Here is a 16,565-nt window from a genome sequence, read left to right as displayed (position 1 = left end):
TACTTACTTCAAAGCTAACTCTCCCTTCTATCGGCCTGCCCCTCTTAACTAGAAGTCTGCGACTACTGGATTTGAAACTAACATTACTGCCCAAAAGCCTTACTATCATAAATAGAACCTCGCAGCCCAAGCTCTATTCTATGCCCCAGCAGACCAAGCCCCTTATTTCTCATATATAGGAATAAGCCTTATTCTTTAGGGCAGTAACCCAGCCTTCTCTTCTACTCTCCTTAGTTAGAGTCCACCGTACTGTCTTAAAGCCTTGTTTGTTAGTTAGAAAGTATGCCTCTCCCCTATCGAATTATTACACTCCCCTCTCCTAGGCTGCCTTTACTGGCTATCATTCTGACTAGTCGGATCTCAAATATAGGGACTGCCCTGTTCACTCCTTTCTTTTAGCCTTGCTTTCCTGGCCATAGGTCTTACTACCTCATTCTCGCACTGCTTCTATATAAGATGAAACAAACAGTAGTTAGTTATTATGGAGTCCGGCTTTCATGGCGGCAGGGAGTTCTTTAGCAAAGGCAAAGATAGAAGACAAGCCAATTACCTTTACTAGACAATACTGGCAACTGCTCTTTCTACTTAGGATTCTTTTTCTTCCCCAAGTCCTGCATTCATGGCGGTAGGAGTGAAAAGCGAAAGGGCCGCTCTAATGTTTTAGACTTTGACGCTTAGCCCACACAGTATATGTTGAGATCTTTTGCTGGTCTGGTCTGATATATCTTCTGTTTCTTTAGTCATTGTGTAAGATCTATCTCGACGGTAAGGGTAAGTAAGGGTAGCAAGGAGGACCACTGGGGCAAGGAATTCTCCCGGCTTACAACAAAAACGAAGATGAGAAAGCCACTCCACTTGCTTGCCTAGAAGGCCAGTTCCCTCTGCTGGATCCCTAACTCTGGGGTCGGCATTTGACATCACCTGTGGCCGTAGCCTGACTCTGTGCTTTCTTTTATTGATCGAGCTTATACCGGCCGTCCTGAACTCGATCTTTTCTGAAGCTTGCTTGTTCCCTTACTTGCTGTTGTTGCTGTTACTGACTATTTGTATCTTTCTTTGTACTGACTACTCTACTCTTTTGGTACGAGTTCCTTTGCTTGTTCTCTACCACTTGCGTTGCTTGTTTGCTTTAATACCTCTTATGGTAACACAGTTCTAGAAGAGAGATGATTTCCCTGCGCCCAGCCCAGGACGATAGACTTCAGAGCAATAGGCACATCAACAAATAACGGAGATAGAGTCGCTTTGCTTCACAGCTTACATTAGCCGATACGAAAACAGGCAATACGTTAACGCTTCAGAATGGATTGAATCTTTAAGAGTCATGGATTTCTCATTTGATGAGTTAACCCTATGTTAAACGACGATGAAATGTATCCTGCTTTACTGCTTTACGTATAAGGGATGGACGTACTTACTTCCTGGAAATGTATCCTGCTTTACTGCTTTACGTATAAGGGATGGACGTACTTATTTCTTTCAGAGGCGGCGCATCCAGTAGGAATCGAACCTACGAATTAGCCCATTTCTCCTTGTTGGGCGCTTTTACCATTCAGAGCCATGGATGCAACAGCGAGTGAACTAGGTTTTTGTTAGTTTGTATTACTTCTCGAGCTTCTATTGATTCTGTTAAAGGGGATTCGGGAAAAGATGGAATAGGAAGACGTGTTTCCAGAACGAATAGTATACGGGTGGAGAAGGGGAAGTTAGCAAAGTTAGACAAGATTGGAATGGGCATAGGAGCATGTATTGATGTACCAGATAGGCTAATGCTCCCAGGTTGATGCAATGTATTCCACCAGTTTACAGGAGACTTGATTATTGGTATATCGATCGGTCCAGCACGGATTGAAATAGGAGCCGGTTCGACAGGAAGCTTTTGAAAACGCAGTGCACCCAGGTAAATAAGGAACAAGATGAATACAGAAGTGAAACGAGCATCCCATACCCGAAAGGTGCCCCACATAGGCCTTCCCCGAAACCCCCCAGTAACTAAGGTCAAAAAAGTGTAAAAAGCACCAATTTCAGTACCGATTCCGGAAGAGCGAAGAAAAAAGGGATGTTTTGTTAATAGAAATAAGGAACTGTTTATAGCCGTAGCGATATAAGTCACTATACTCATCCGAGCCACAGGAACATGTACATACAGAATACGAGAATTTCCACCTTGTTGAAGATCTGGTGGTGCTACCCGAAGACTTAAATGAATAGCCATCGCAGTTAAGAACAAGCGAGATCCAATGAGAATTTGCGCGTAGCTTTTTGTCTTTGCCATAAAAAAAGAAGGTTGTAATAACGAAACTGACATGTGATCATTTAGTCCTTGCCTTGCTAGTGGAACAAGAAAGACTGACTATCCATAATAAGCAATCAAAGGATTTCGTTTCGCATGCTTTCCATAGCATAGCATAATCCACTGGAATTCTCCTAAAGGGTTTACAAAGCGGAGATATTCCAAATGTAGAGTAGAGTTTCCGCAGAGATATTCCAAATTACGGGCTGTTGTCAGACTCACTCGCTCATCAGTCAGAACACTCTTTCTTACTAGATAAGAACTTGGAGTTGTGGCGCCTACATTACTGGTTGCTGGCTTACCAATACACCCCAGTAAGAAAACCCCGCATATGGAGGAGTTAGTACAAGAATGAGTAAAGTAACCAAAAGAATGGAAAATGTGTAACAGGGCAGGGCTGAGTTTAGTCTATCACGGAGATAATAGAAATCGACGGCATAATTCCTAAGAAACCGTAATCCTTATGATCAATATGCCCTAGAATTGGATTTAGATCCAAAGAGCTGAGTAATAAGTTGATCGCGAACATTTGAGTCAATAGACTTATTTCCTCCCTGTCCTAGCGGCGGAGCGGGAGTTCCTCATCGAGCACGCGTCTCGTCAAAGAACGGCATCATCAGGTGGGGCATTTACAACAAGTACAGATGCTCATCAAGCGTCTTTCGAAAAAGAGCATGAATTGCGCTCTGATCAGGAGATACCGATTCCAGAACTAGAGTCATCATTTATACTCGTCTTGAGACAGAGCCTGCTCGAGGTTATTTTGGATTGAAGCCCAATAGGCCCTCCACTCCTTATCCAGAATGAAAATGGTATTCTCATTTTCGAGTGTAATCACTCTTTTTGTTGCGATGACTCCAAGCTCTTATTTAAGTAATTGCGCGTGCGAAGGCTTTCAGCACCTTGGATTTGCGATAGACAGCCTCCCTATAGAGTACAGTACCTTAATGTCGAATAACTTATTAAGGAGGACATCCCATCTCCACCACTACACGAAGAGCACTCGCTCTGTAGCATTTAGATTGAACAATTCCCTTAGGTAGAACCACTGGCGGTTGTAGACTAGCAGCGTAACCTGTCGACCCTAAATTTGATGCACTGGAAGAAGAAGTCGAAATAGCATCTAATAAAGAAAGGGAAGATTCACTCCCAAATCGCCATTCATGGCACACCTGAAACACTACATTATAGTAACATCGCGTGCTCCTCTTTCCAATCCATTGAATGTTAGCCCATAAGTCACAGTACTATGAATCTATCTAAAAGCGGGCAAGGGTTCGTTTTCATTCTTTCTCCAATTATTGTACTAAAAGAAGGAGATTGGGATCATCCTGTGGTTACTAGATTCTGATGGGATCAAGTCTCGAATCAATTTCAGAGAGTAAGGTGTGAGGTTACAGAATTCTATAAAATGTAATTAGAAGTAAGGCAAGGACTAAGTAAGGCAAGGTGTCAACTATCATCTCAAAGAGGGCGAGTAACGTCTCGATGTCGACTCGAGCAGCTGTTCTTATTCCATTCCATTTTCCATTCCATTCTATTTGTGTACATTATAAGTTAAGTAAGGTGTGAATTGACTTTCTTCAGAGTTAGTCAAGAAGAATACAAAGATTTATTGAGATTATTATTAGATCCCTTTTTTTTATGAATGGTTTTTCTTGAAATCAAATTAATACTGACTTTGACAAATGTAAGAAACTGTTCCTGTAGGTTGAGCGCCCTTTTCAAGGAAATATAGAATATTGGGAACGTTTGAATCCGTTTTCTTCTTTATCGGATCATCAAAACCCACTTTTCAAAGATCTCCCCCTTATCCTCGGGATCGAACATCAATTGAAACCATTCCATAGATGGCTCATTGGTATAGATGTAAAGAAACAATGCTCCCCCAGAAACTGGTATAGATGTAAAGAATCAATCCTCCCCCATAAACTATAGGAGGCCTTTCTCCTCATACGGCTCGAATCATTCTCGCCCCCCGAGAGGTATTGTTGAGTTAGGTGACTTTTCTTTCTTATATCTAAATGAATGAATGCGAGTTCTATTCTTTCTTATATTCTTTTATTCCCTAGTTCCTCTGAGCTTACATTGGAGTCAAAGACATAAGTCCTCCTGTGGCCCGGCATAAATAGAGGCTCGGGTGATTTCCTGCTGAAAACATATACGAAGACAGGATTTAGAGTTTAATACCGAGTGGAATCCCTATTGGTAGACAATAAGTCTTTACTTGATGTTAAGGTTAGAGATGGGTTTGGTGCTTTACCAGAGGCAGTGGAGGCAGTATCAGATGTTGTGCTAAAGAATCAAAGAACAGGAACAGGGCCCAGTCACTCTTCACTCTACCTGCTTGTTGACTTGGCTGTTGACTACGATAGAGGAGCGGGAGAAGGATGAGCCTAATTTAGGTATCAAACTGTAGTAGTGACTCGGCGGGGTGTGAGCTAGCTTCATAAGAGTTGACTTTCCTTCTGGTCAAGTTGAATCATAAATGGAATCCTATATAAAGAGAAATCCTCAATAGGGATAATAGAAAATACATATATACCCAGCACAACAGGAATAATAATGAATAAATATATACCAAGCAATGTTGCTGTTCAGGCATCAATGAAACAAACAGTTCGGGGAGAGATCTAGCGCAGTAAGTAGAAATATAGACGCAGTAAGTAGAAATATAGACTTAGAATAAATAGAGGGAGTATAAGCTCCTGCTCGAGTGAGCAAAGTAGGGATGCTACCCTAGGTGGTAGAGTAAGTTACAGTAGATTAGCCTCATTCAGGTAGCAGAGATGAGCTAGCAGGGTGAAATTCATTGTATCCATAGGTATTGTTGCGCGTAGGAGCGTTGCCCGGGAATTGGTGAACGAGGATCTTTTCCCTCTGATAACTTCTTAAGTCAACCACCCTGAAACAAGAAACTCAGAGTGGAATTGCCTAGAAATTGCTTTACCCCCGGCTCATCTAACTCAATTGGTTTTATCATCTAACTATCTAACTCGCCAATACACTACTAAACAAGCAACGACACAGGGCCAATGCTGATACTATACTAAAGCCTTGATCAGATCATATCTTTGCGAACTAATGCTATTAGGCTTAGGCCTCAATTCAATCTACTTGGAAGCATAAGAACCTATGATCTTGCTCCTGTTCCTGGTAGTCCAGTGACTTATTAGTATATAGCCGGGAGCCTTAGTATCTCATTTCTATCCCTCTACTCTGGTAACAAATCATGGCAAAGGGGCATTTGGACTTGTTGGGGCTTGTAAACCCTAGAGTGAAAAAAAGAGCTGTTTCGATAAGTAGGTCCCATGTAAGTAGTTGAATCTAATCAAATGTGCCAAAAAGCGGAGGGTGTAGCAAGATAGGTACTCGGATAAGGTATAATAAACATATTACCAATTCTCTGCATCTAGTATTTCATTACTTAGCATCTAGGCCTTAGCAACATAATCAAATCAATATCACTTAAGTATTCTCTTTAGAAAGGAGAAAAGATGAAACAGCCGCACAACCTCATAGGCCTACGAAACTTGAGAACTGTAACTGGGGCAGCACCTTAACCCAACTTTCTCACTGGACCTTAAACTGTTGATTCTCTTTCTTCGACCTCTCCTTCCGCATTTCACTTAAGGGCTGCTTCCCGAGACTTAACCTTACTTGAGATCTGTTTCTACCTTAATTCTTATCCATATACCTCTGGAAACTGGCAACAATTCTGCATTTCCACTCCCGAGCTTCCCTTATTCATTGGAACAAGACTTGTTGAACGGGCTAACTCCTAATCAGTACTCCTGGTTGAACGGGCTCTGCTCTAACTGCTTCCTTTGGCACTGGTGATTCTCTTTAGAAACTGACTTATACTTACTTGCCTAGTAGCTACTTATATTACTTGTTGCTATAGAGCGGTTCAAAGATCTGACTTTGTTTCAATTGAAAGAGCCATAGAGGGTGAAATGTTTTATAAGATTCAAGAGTATATGCCCCACTAATAGAATTTCGAAATAAGATATATAAGATATATGTATTAGATCTGCCAGGCGAGTAGGAGCGGGATCGGGGTTGTTGGCGATGAGAATGAATCAGTGCTTTGACTATAATTGAAGTTGACCATGGCTTTCCCCTATGGCAAATTCTTATGTTCCTGCCTCGGATCCGCCAAGCTACTTAGACAGAGTGGCTAAAGGGTTAGTGGCTAAAGAGAGAGTTTGATCCGCTGGACTGGATCAAGGTCATCTGCAGGATCAAGAAAGAAAAAAGATGCTTGCTGTGCGAGTTAAGTAAACAAGAGAAGAATCCGTTCTGGGTTAATCCTGAGTTTCATCAGTTATCCTTTACTTTTTGAAAAAAGATAGAATGAATTTGATATTGATAGGGTTTTCTTCCTTGGACCTCGAACTGGCAAAGTAATTGAGTGAAAGGCTTTACCGAGGTTACTTAGAAGCCTGTTTTCCCTGCCCTGCCCTCTTGCCAAGTGAAGTGGGTGGTGGTGCTCTTAAATAACCTAGTGATAAAGATAAGATGTAAACCTTGAGGGGGGCTAAGCAAGAAGAGGAGTGCTGGGCGTGGACATGACCCGCATACAATTGACCATTAAAGTGAATACGCTCGTGAGAGATCAATTGGTGCTGATCCAACACCTTAGAAGCAACCACATAGATCTTAAGATTATCGGAAACTTTGATATAACCAGAATCACCCTGCAAAAGAGAATTAGCCAAAAGATGGGCAGCATTTTGATGATCTGCGGGGCTTTTATAAGAATGTAATCTGACTTTATTATATCAAATCTTCAGGATAAAGTTCGGAAGGAAAGAGGTTGATCTTCGCCTTGAAAACATCCACTTTTCATTCAACTAGGAGGTTGGTTCAGAGCACAGGGACAGGGTTGGCTATCTCTTGCTCGACTTTGGGTTGACTATCTCTTGCTCGACTTTGGGTTGACTATCTCTTGCTCGACTTTCTTTCTTTAGAAATAATAATAATCAAAAGACAGATGAAACTACTCTACTATTTGTTGGGGCTGTAAACCTGGACTCGTTTGCATCAGACAAGCCAACTACGTAAGGCCAAGCCGGCAAGCTACTTATAATGGCCGCCAAGTAACTACTAACGACCAAGCAACTACTAGACAAGACACTACTAACGACCAAGCCGATCGCCAAGACACTACTACAAAGGCAACGAAAGTCAAGAGCTCAATTAATATATGTTAATGGGGCTATAAACAAGTCCAGTATTCAGGGCGGCAGCGAGTTAAAACGGTAGGAGTTGAGCTAAACGGCAGCGAGCTGAAAAGCGGTAGGAGTTGAGTTAAGCGGCAGTGTTGTTTTACTAGGGCCAAGCAACTAATAGACAAGTGTTCATGGTGTCAGGAGCAGTTTACCGGTAGCAGACTTTAGCCCGAGATACCTGGCACACCGGAAGGTATAAAACAGAGGAGCAGAATGCTGTTACAGGAAGGTAGAAAACGGAATTGAGTTAGATGAGACGGAGTTCAAAGAGACAGAGTTCAGAGTTAGAGGAGAGGTAGATTCGTATCGGAGCGGAGCCAGCAGCTAGTTTAGATGAGCCAGAGTCTGCGTATTGGTATTCAATAGGTGTAGGTCAAGAAGCCCCTCTCCTCGTTATGTGTTTCATTCGTGACCTTGTCTTTTAGTTGCCTTAGATTTTAGTTAAAGCATTGTAAGCACTACTTTGATTCTCTTTCTCTGGGCGCTGGATCCTATTCTAAGTGTCAGTAAATAAACTCAATAAGCAAATAACATCAATCAAAGAGTCAACAAAAGAAAGGCAGACTAACAGGTGAACTGGGGAATGGAGGGCTTTAGTTTCATAACTATCTAGGTGGGTTGGCGATAGGGAGGTCAATTCTGCACTTCCAAAATGAGTTAGTTCAATTAAGAACTTCAATACCAGAAGATAGGCCCTTATAGTCAGTTTACCCCGAGTTGAATCCTTATTTGTTGGGACTTGAAGGAAGACCTGATTGAGAGCTGCTTGGCGCCTTTGTTACTGTTGCTCCACTACTTATATTGTAGCGGACTACTTATTAGATTAGGTCCTCGTAGACTACTTACAGAGCTTATTTCGTAGACTACTTACAGAGCTTATTAGGTCTAAACCCTAACTCTTCTTGATTGAAATGAAGAAAATCATATTTATTGAGAATGACCCGCCTCCGCCTCCGCAAGTGCAACATCTGTTTCTTAATACTGATATCGCTGAAGATCTTGTATCTAATCAGGCATCTCATCTTTTATCTCTTAGAACTCGCAAGTCCAATTCTTATACTACATTGGTTAGGTTAAGAGCTGAGGGGTAGTTACTCTCTCTTTAGGAGCTGTCTAAGACCGAAGAGCAATCCATGTTATTACCAAGTCAGACAAGCGTATACTAGAATGCGGGCCAAGTAGAAAAAGTAAGGGTGAATACTGATACTGAGAATGACTATACCTCTGGCAACTATTAACTGAATGAAACTGATGGAATTCTTGATGGCAACTATTCACTGAATGAGGAACTATTAACTGAATTCGGTATACCTCTCCTCTAATGCGCTAGATCTATCCCACCTAGTAGTTACGGAATGACCTAGTGTCTTCTTAAAGCAGAATTCCCCTCATTAGTCTAAGGCTAGAGGTGGAAACAAAGATGAACCTCATCAGTATAAGAATCAAACTATCAACTAGGAATTGTACTCTGTAGTCAAAGAACAAATCCCGAGCATAGGCCTTCCGCTCCCCGATCTACATCTGTATTGTGTCCTCTTGAGTTGAAGCCTGCAACTACTTTATCTCCTTCTGAAACTCCTGTCTTCCATTCCTATGTGTGGGGTTCAGTCCGCTACTCGTTAGCCTCGCCCCGCAACTCCTTTATCTCATTCTTAGATACTGACACCATAAGACTTGTTGGGGTAGTATTTGTAAGAGGCTCGCACATCTAGTAATAGACTCATATTTGTAGTGGAATGAGTTAAAGCATCAAGTAGAAGACCTAAGCTGACAAACGGAAGAACTAAACCCTGTAGTAAGAGCCTGAATACCTCCTCGAACATTGCATACTTATTGCCTTGCCTTGTAGTCTTCCACTCATTGATTTAGTGCTTCCGCTCCTTACCCCAAATCTTGATACCTAACGATATAAGTCTCACTTTCCTTACTCCTACTTTCTGGTTTTTAGTATTCCTTTCCTTGCTTTTAGTCTTACAACCTATAACTTCATTCTGACTATCTTTGCTTTTAGTCTTAGATGGCTAAGCTAGGCTTAGAGTTGTTGTAAGTAGTAGTCAGGATTGCACTAATAAGTCAAAAACTATGCCTCGAAATACAGAATGAAGGGGGGAAGGGCGTAGGTTGGAGTCTAGGTGAGAGTTGAAGTAGCACTCATTAGTATAAGAATGAAGAAGCTCCCCCGCCTGCCAGCGCTCTAAAGTAGTAAATACAGAATTCAACAAAGTCGTAAAAGAGTGCGTAGTGAAAAGAACGGATCAGAACAGGACTCAGTAGTATCGGAATGACTAGCAAGTGGGTAAGTAGGTAAGTTCGAATTAAAGAAAGAAGTCGGAATGAAACTCTAAAGTAGGCGCACGGGCAAGTCAGAATGAACTTAGTGGAAAGTGGTGGGATCATATATTAGAAGAGTTTAAGCCCATCTACTTCCTGACTTATAGTAAGCTAAGCTAGCAGATCAGAGATGCGAACCCTTAGTGCCAGCTCTTGTCACAGCCACCATCCAATATCCTTCTTTCTTTCTCTCCTTGAAACAACTATATCTTCTCTTCTCTCCTTTCTTATGGTTTCTCTTCTCTCCTTTCTTGAAACAACTATATCTTCTTTCCTTTCTACTAGTTTCTCTTCTCTCCTTGAAACAACTATATCTTCTATTCTCTTCTTTCCTTTCTACTACTATATCTTCTCTCCTTTCCACTACAATATCTTCTCTTCTCTTCTCTCCTTTCTTTTCTCTATAGTGGGTGAGGTTTCTATTTCCATAATGATCTCGCCTTAATTACTATAAGGTTCCGGACAAGGACTGCTTCTAACTGAGGGTCTCTAGATCGGCTTTAGTCTTGATTGTTCCCTTCCCTTTGACAGCTGACTCACTGCTTCCTCTAATAACTTAATGTTTCCTTTCTTTTACCTATGCCATGATGCTCATAGGCAGCTTATCTCTAATTGGATTTCCTTTTTCCACTATTTGGGAGTTTCGTTTTAGTCGAAGCACAAGAGTGAGAGCTGTTCAATTTCGAAAAGGGATTTGAGCTCTGAACTTGGAATTTATGGTTCTCCGACTTCCTTCCTCCTTGCAATAGCCAATGAATGGGTCTCGGCCAAGGAACTGCCCCTCAATCCTTCCCCAAGTGGGTGTTTGATTGAATATAGCTTTACCGAACTTCCATACACCGATGGATTGTATGCTTGCAGTTCGAAACTTTGCCTCTGAATCTCCTCTCTGGTTTGAACCAATCAGTGAGCTTTGCGAGTTGCCGGAAAGACACAATCAGAGGAGCTCTCATGCGTGGACCAGCAGTGTGTCCTGTCCTCTTAGTTGGAAGATGAGTACACATCTGGGAATCCGCCCACGAGAGCCCAACCACAGTAGGCTCATACAGGAAGCAATCACAGTCCATAGCCCCATATCGAGACCACAGCCTATTATTCCACAATGGATCCAAACTCATCGTCCAATCTTAGAAATCCACTATATTAATAAGAATCCAATTCTCCTTTCGATGGCCATTCACGGTCCGCGAAGAAGAGAAACCACTCGTGCCCGAGATCACTATCCAATAAAAAACCTGACTTCCAAGATCTATCTATCTCATTCCCCTTGGAGAATGTAACGTATAAGAGTTTCGCTCCAGAATTGATGTGTATTCGAATCATAGGAGCTGGTAATCATCGATAGGCTCATATAGGTTACGTTATTGTTGCTGTAATCAAGGAAGCTGTGCCAAATATGCCACTATCAAGATCGATCGGAAGTCATTCGAGCTGTAATTGGTAGTAAATGTAAGGAACTCAAATGTGACAACGGTATGATACTACTTTTACAATGCAGTGGTTGTCATTGATCAAGAAGGCAGGAAGGAACTCTAGTTATTGGTGCAGGAATTGATACAGTTTCATTTGACTAACATTAGCTCCATCGGTATTCTAAAGTAGTAGAGCCTATGATTCGGTATTCTAAAGTAGTAAGTATAGCCGGCGCCTATAATATGGTAGTCGTAGGATATCTGAATATGGATCTCAATTAGCTATGATATATAATTAGCTATGATATATAGTATGATCTCAGAATATGGATCAATTAGTGTATTCTGTCTCACGTGGATACTTTCATTTCTATTGTGATCATTCATAATCTATCTATCTATCTATATCCGTATATATCCTTAGTATCAGTATATATCCTTAGAATCAATAGAATTTCTCTATCGAATTGCATATTCTATATAGGGTCTCATAGCATTTACTAATATAACAGAAACCATAGTAAGTCCGGGTTTTCATAGCATTTCTTACCAACCAACTCTTACAGAAAACATTGTTTCATTAGTTCTACGAGAAGGTTTTATTGAAAACATTAGGAAACATAGGAAAAGTCCAAACTCAATCTATCTGGGTTTCAACGCAGCTCCTGGTGTTCGAACTAGTCATTAATGGTCGGCAAATGGGTACTCCTTTCGGTATGTGTTGTTCACACTTTCTTTTTCTCTGGGGAGAAGCTCCAATCTTACGGATAGAGTATATGGTCCAACTACAGAACTTCTTCTTTTTCATTACTTCCATGGTCGTGCCTCGTGGCACGGCAGCACCCGTACTATTTCAATGGTTCGTCAGTAGAGATGTTCTCACTGGTGCCCCTTCTTCCAATGGTACTATAATTCCTATTCCTATCTCTTCATTCCTTTTTATGGTCTATCTACATTCCAGGAAATTCATACGCTCCATGGACAGAGCTCAAAGTGGAGTGTTGGTCAGAGCAAGCTGCCCTATTCTATTACCAGACATAATTGGGAGAAGCTCATCCGCAAGAAATGCTGTATTTCGTATCGTTCCCGTTCTGCATTTCCTTCTTATCGAATCCATAGGGGACTTGTCATATTTCTCATCTTTCTGCGGTCTGCTCAGTTGTCAATTCTTTCTATCTCTCTTCTCTATACCACGTGATAAGTCTGCGAAGCGTGAGCGGGCGCTGCCGCGTCAGCGGACAACTATTAACAGCCTAGCAACTCCTTTAGCACAACAAGAAGCTCCCTGCCGCGTAACTAAGTTACTTGCCTGCTTGTCTGCTTGTCCGGTAACAACTGACGAACAACTAAGTAAGACGTTGTTTGTCGACTTGCCTATAAACTCACTGCCGTTTAACTCAGGCTCCTACCGCTTTTCCGCTCGCTACCGTTTTAGCTCAGGCTCCTACCGCGGCACGTTAGTAGCAAAACAGTACTGCCGCCTTCCCGCTCGCTACCGTTTTAGCTCAGGCTCCTACCGCGGCACGTTAGTAGTGCCTTGGTCATTAGTAGTTGCTTGCTCGTTAGCAGTTCCTTGGCGGTCATTAGTAGTTGCTTGGTCGAACAAAGGAATTGTTATAACAAGTTATAACCCACTACTGTTGCTGCCGCACAACGGCTTGCTTAGCCTAAACTCACTGCCGCGGAACATTATACGTTCCTTGGCCCGTTACTTGGCGTCTATCCGTTACTTGGCCAGGCTTGAAGCTCTCGCCTTACCAACGAGCCGACTGCTGATGACTGTTGGTCACGACTACTACCAAAAAGTGCAGATGAATCTTCCTATCTCACATGGAGGAGTCTGCATCTTTCTTTTGGGTGTTTTTCTGTCGTGCGACCCGGTGGCTTATGTGCGACCTGTGGCCCACGCCTCCTATTTATTTGTTCCGGGTGGGCGGCGTGAACTCTGATTCGATCCGGGTATTCAATCCCGCCGCTGAGATGCTCAGTTGACTCCTTAACCTTGATAGGAAGATGGCTTATTCCTAAATTGGTGCATAAGGGTAGGGAACTTTGGATGAACTAATGCGAATGGGTGTAAGCCTCGCAGCTCGGAAACACCCAGTGCTGACCACACTGAGAGAGACGAAAGCTAGGGTAATGCCAGTTGGCGAAGTGGCGTTAAGCATCCCTAAAGGTACGCAAAGAGAGGTCGTGATGATATAATCTACGTCCGTACCGCTCCTCGTGGAGTAGATCCCGCATCCAACCAACGCTTTTACCAGGGAACGGGAGAATTCCCACTACCGCAGGCAGGCCAGCCGGGTCGTGAGCGCTGTGGGAACGGGCTTCCCAATAAGCCAGTCCCGGACCGGGTAAGCATAGAATTCCAGGTAGGGCCCTTAAGTCGTGTTGGCAAATCCAAGGGTTGTGGGCGGATAAAAGCAGACGTGGGGACTCGAGTCAGGGCGCAGCTAAGAGAGCCATTCCATTTAGGGCGAGAGAGAATGCGCGGGCGGTCAAGTGCTCCCCTACTATAATAGCCATTGCCGCCAAGCCAATTCCTTCCTTCTTTAGAGGCAGACGACTACTACTGCACTAATTAGATGAAGATGATAGCTAGAATGGACTGGTATAGAATAGAAAGAACGCGAAGCGCTATAGGGGATGTTTTTGGGGTTAGGAGAATAGCTTCTGAACTTTGCCCCGTAACCTTTCCTGTCCGTCTCGACCGGCAGCAGCTGGTTCTCCCCCATCTCTCCTAAACTTCCCCCGGTCTTCGGCCCGAGCTGTATGAGGCTCAAACTCGTCCCACGTACGGTTCAGAGACCGAGCCCCATCCCAGCTAGAATGGTGCGGCTTAGGTCAACTAATACGAATAAGATACAGTTTACTCAACTCTTGCCTTTGGGTCCCGAACTCCATATGGGGAAGGAACGTTGTAGTTTGCGAGGTCTCGATCATTTACACGGACCCACTTCTCATTCTATTTGTGGTAATTTGATTATTTATAAACCGTCCCCAACGAGCGATCGGTTAATGTTAGAGCATGATGAATCACTTCGCGCCGACCTCTTGCCCAGAAACTTCCATGCCTCATATGATCATGGAAAACTAGAGCATTTTCTGCATCGGTGGATGAAGAATCACTCACATCAGAATTTATGGTTGACCATGTTCCCAGAAAAAAGATACTTTTTGTCCATTCGAAAAACGACCAGCACCACGGAAGTGGCTATACATACTAATCTATTTACGGATCTATATGCTCCGATTGGAACTGGAAGTGGAAGAACTGGCGGCTGGTATACCACCATAATTCAATTGCCTTTTCTTTTTCATATTCGGATAGGATTTCTGTTGGCTTCATCGGGAGGCTCACTACGTTTGTTACGTCAGCTCAAAAAAGAGAAGTTGCATTGGAATCGAGATAGTGGTCCGTTCATAATTGCATAAAAGGTCGAGCTGATTGAGGTGGAATCGGTTCTTGTCTTCCCTTACTACTGTTAGAATTAGCGTGAAGTATTTACAGCATCGATCTTACTACTATATAAGCCTCCGGGTTCACAAGAATAGGACCCATAAGCCCGGATGGCAAGGCTCTTAGCACCTCTGATTCTTTCTTCTATTATTTGCTCTTTAGCTTATTCTTTCTGGATTCCTTTATTTATCTTATATTATATATCTTATAAAGTAGTATACCCAAACCTATTTTCGCTTTGATTAACGTCCGGTTTTTCATCTCGCGATACCATATTAAGAGGAAAGAGATAGTTCAATTTCAATCAATAGGATAATAGCAGGAATAGGGGATTATTTCGTGGGGAGAACCCTTTCATTCATGCGCGTTTCAACATAGGGGATTTCTTATTTACCGCTAACAAGCAGTGCATCAGTATCCGTATCAGAGGAGTGCCTCCCATAGTTACGGGAATAGTTTCAGTGGAAAGAAATAGTTACGGGAATAGTTTCAGTGGAAAGAAATAGTTACGGGAATAGTTTCAGTGGAAAGAAATAGTTACGGGAATAGTTTCAGTGGAAAGAAAGTACAATCAAACTAGTCCAAAAATGAATAGAAACGCAATCTCAATAACCAATTGGAGCTCTAATTGGCATCTTGGCTTCCATACCGGGAGAGGCACGAGCTAATCTTTGACAGTTTGGAAGGTTGGGGAAAGTTATAGGTAGAAAGGTAGTCCAGCAAGAGTGGAAAGGCTCGGCTAGTCCAGCGTCACCAGATAGGGAAGGGATAGAAAGAAATGCGCAGCAAGCAACTACTCACGTTGCGCGCAGGAGTTCGGTTAGCCACACAGGCAGCAATCAATATTTCTCAAAGTCTAAAACGTTCTAAAAGGCAGGCCGGCCTATATCGGTTTTAGTGTTATCCTTCCAAACTCACTCAAGTTGCAACAATAGCTTTATGGCCTTATAAGCGGTTTCCTTCATTCATTGTTTATAGCCAGTGTTAAGCAAGAGAGAGATATACCATCTGTCAAGAGGAAGGCAAGCCGGTGAGATATACCATCTGTCAAGAATAAGGCAAGTAGGTGAGATATACCATCTGTCAAGAATCAAGAAGGCGGCCATCCGTAAAGAATCAAGAAGAGATGGCAAGTCCGTTTAGTATATAGGAGAGCAAGACGAAGCAGGCCTCTTAGTTTCACCATTGTTTCCAATCCCCTTTCTAAGACACACTTTAGTCATAGAAGCACCTTAGATAGAATCAAAGCTGGCTGACGACGTGCCCTTTACGCCCAGTCATGAAATCCATCCCAGTGAGCAGTGAGAAATACAGTTCAATAAAACTAATACCTTCTCTGACTTCCAAGTCCGCTTCATATCTTAATCCTGGGTCTTTTCTTTCTCTGGCTCTTTGAACAGCGAGGTCAACTCTTAAACAGTCTCTTTGAACAGCGAGGTCAACTCTTAAACAGTCTCTTTTCACTCTGGCAACTGGCAACTGAACTGCTTCCCGAGCCTACCCGCCAAGTAAGTAAACAAGCCTACCCGAGCCTATGAGTGGTTTCATTCTTTCACTCCTTAGCTGCAGTCTGCCACTCCCTGGGTTGGGTTTCCGAGTTAGAGTATTGAAAGAGCAGTAGCGCTAGGTTGAAACCAAGCAAGGGAAGGCTCATAGGCAATAGAGTTAAGACCAAGATCAGTAGCTAAAGAATACCAGTCATAAGCTTGAGACCTAGAGATAGTAGGGGAAGGCTATGATAAAGTAAGGGCAGCCTTGTCGACAGAGTAGTAGGAATAGGAGTGAGGGCTGTATTGGAATACTACTTAAACCAACAAACTAGTCTTTTAGGCGGG

The 16,565-nt window shown here is 42.7% G+C and overlaps 2 protein-coding genes and 1 pseudogene across 2 annotated transcripts; 2 read left to right on the top strand and 1 right to left on the bottom strand.

Annotated features, from left to right (window-relative positions):
- Positions 1-1,537: 1,537 nt before the first annotated feature.
- Positions 1,538-7,188, bottom strand: LOC135665720 (putative cytochrome c biosynthesis ccmC-like mitochondrial protein). Its single transcript, XM_065177381.1, has one exon. The coding sequence runs from the start codon at positions 2,306-2,308 to the stop codon at positions 1,553-1,555; it is 756 nt and encodes a 251-aa protein (XP_065033453.1). The 5' UTR covers positions 2,309-7,188; the 3' UTR covers positions 1,538-1,552.
- An 894-nt stretch (positions 7,189-8,082) lies between these two features.
- On the top strand, positions 8,083-13,247 carry LOC103973026 (uncharacterized). The gene has a single exon (XM_065177380.1). The coding sequence runs from the start codon at positions 11,969-11,971 to the stop codon at positions 13,217-13,219; it is 1,251 nt and encodes a 416-aa protein (XP_065033452.1). The 5' UTR covers positions 8,083-11,968; the 3' UTR covers positions 13,220-13,247.
- Positions 13,248-14,042: 795 nt separating this feature from the next.
- Positions 14,043-16,111, top strand: LOC135665721 (cytochrome c biogenesis CcmF C-terminal-like mitochondrial protein; annotated as a pseudogene).
- Positions 16,112-16,565: the final 454 nt, after the last annotated feature.

The sequence above is a fragment of the Musa acuminata genome, unplaced genomic scaffold, assembly GCF_036884655.1.
Source record: "Musa acuminata AAA Group cultivar baxijiao unplaced genomic scaffold, Cavendish_Baxijiao_AAA HiC_scaffold_1038, whole genome shotgun sequence".
NCBI classification, from domain to species: Eukaryota; Viridiplantae; Streptophyta; class Magnoliopsida; order Zingiberales; family Musaceae; genus Musa; species Musa acuminata.
Note: the sequence above shows the minus strand (reverse complement) of the source record. Positions and strands in the feature narration are given on the sequence as shown.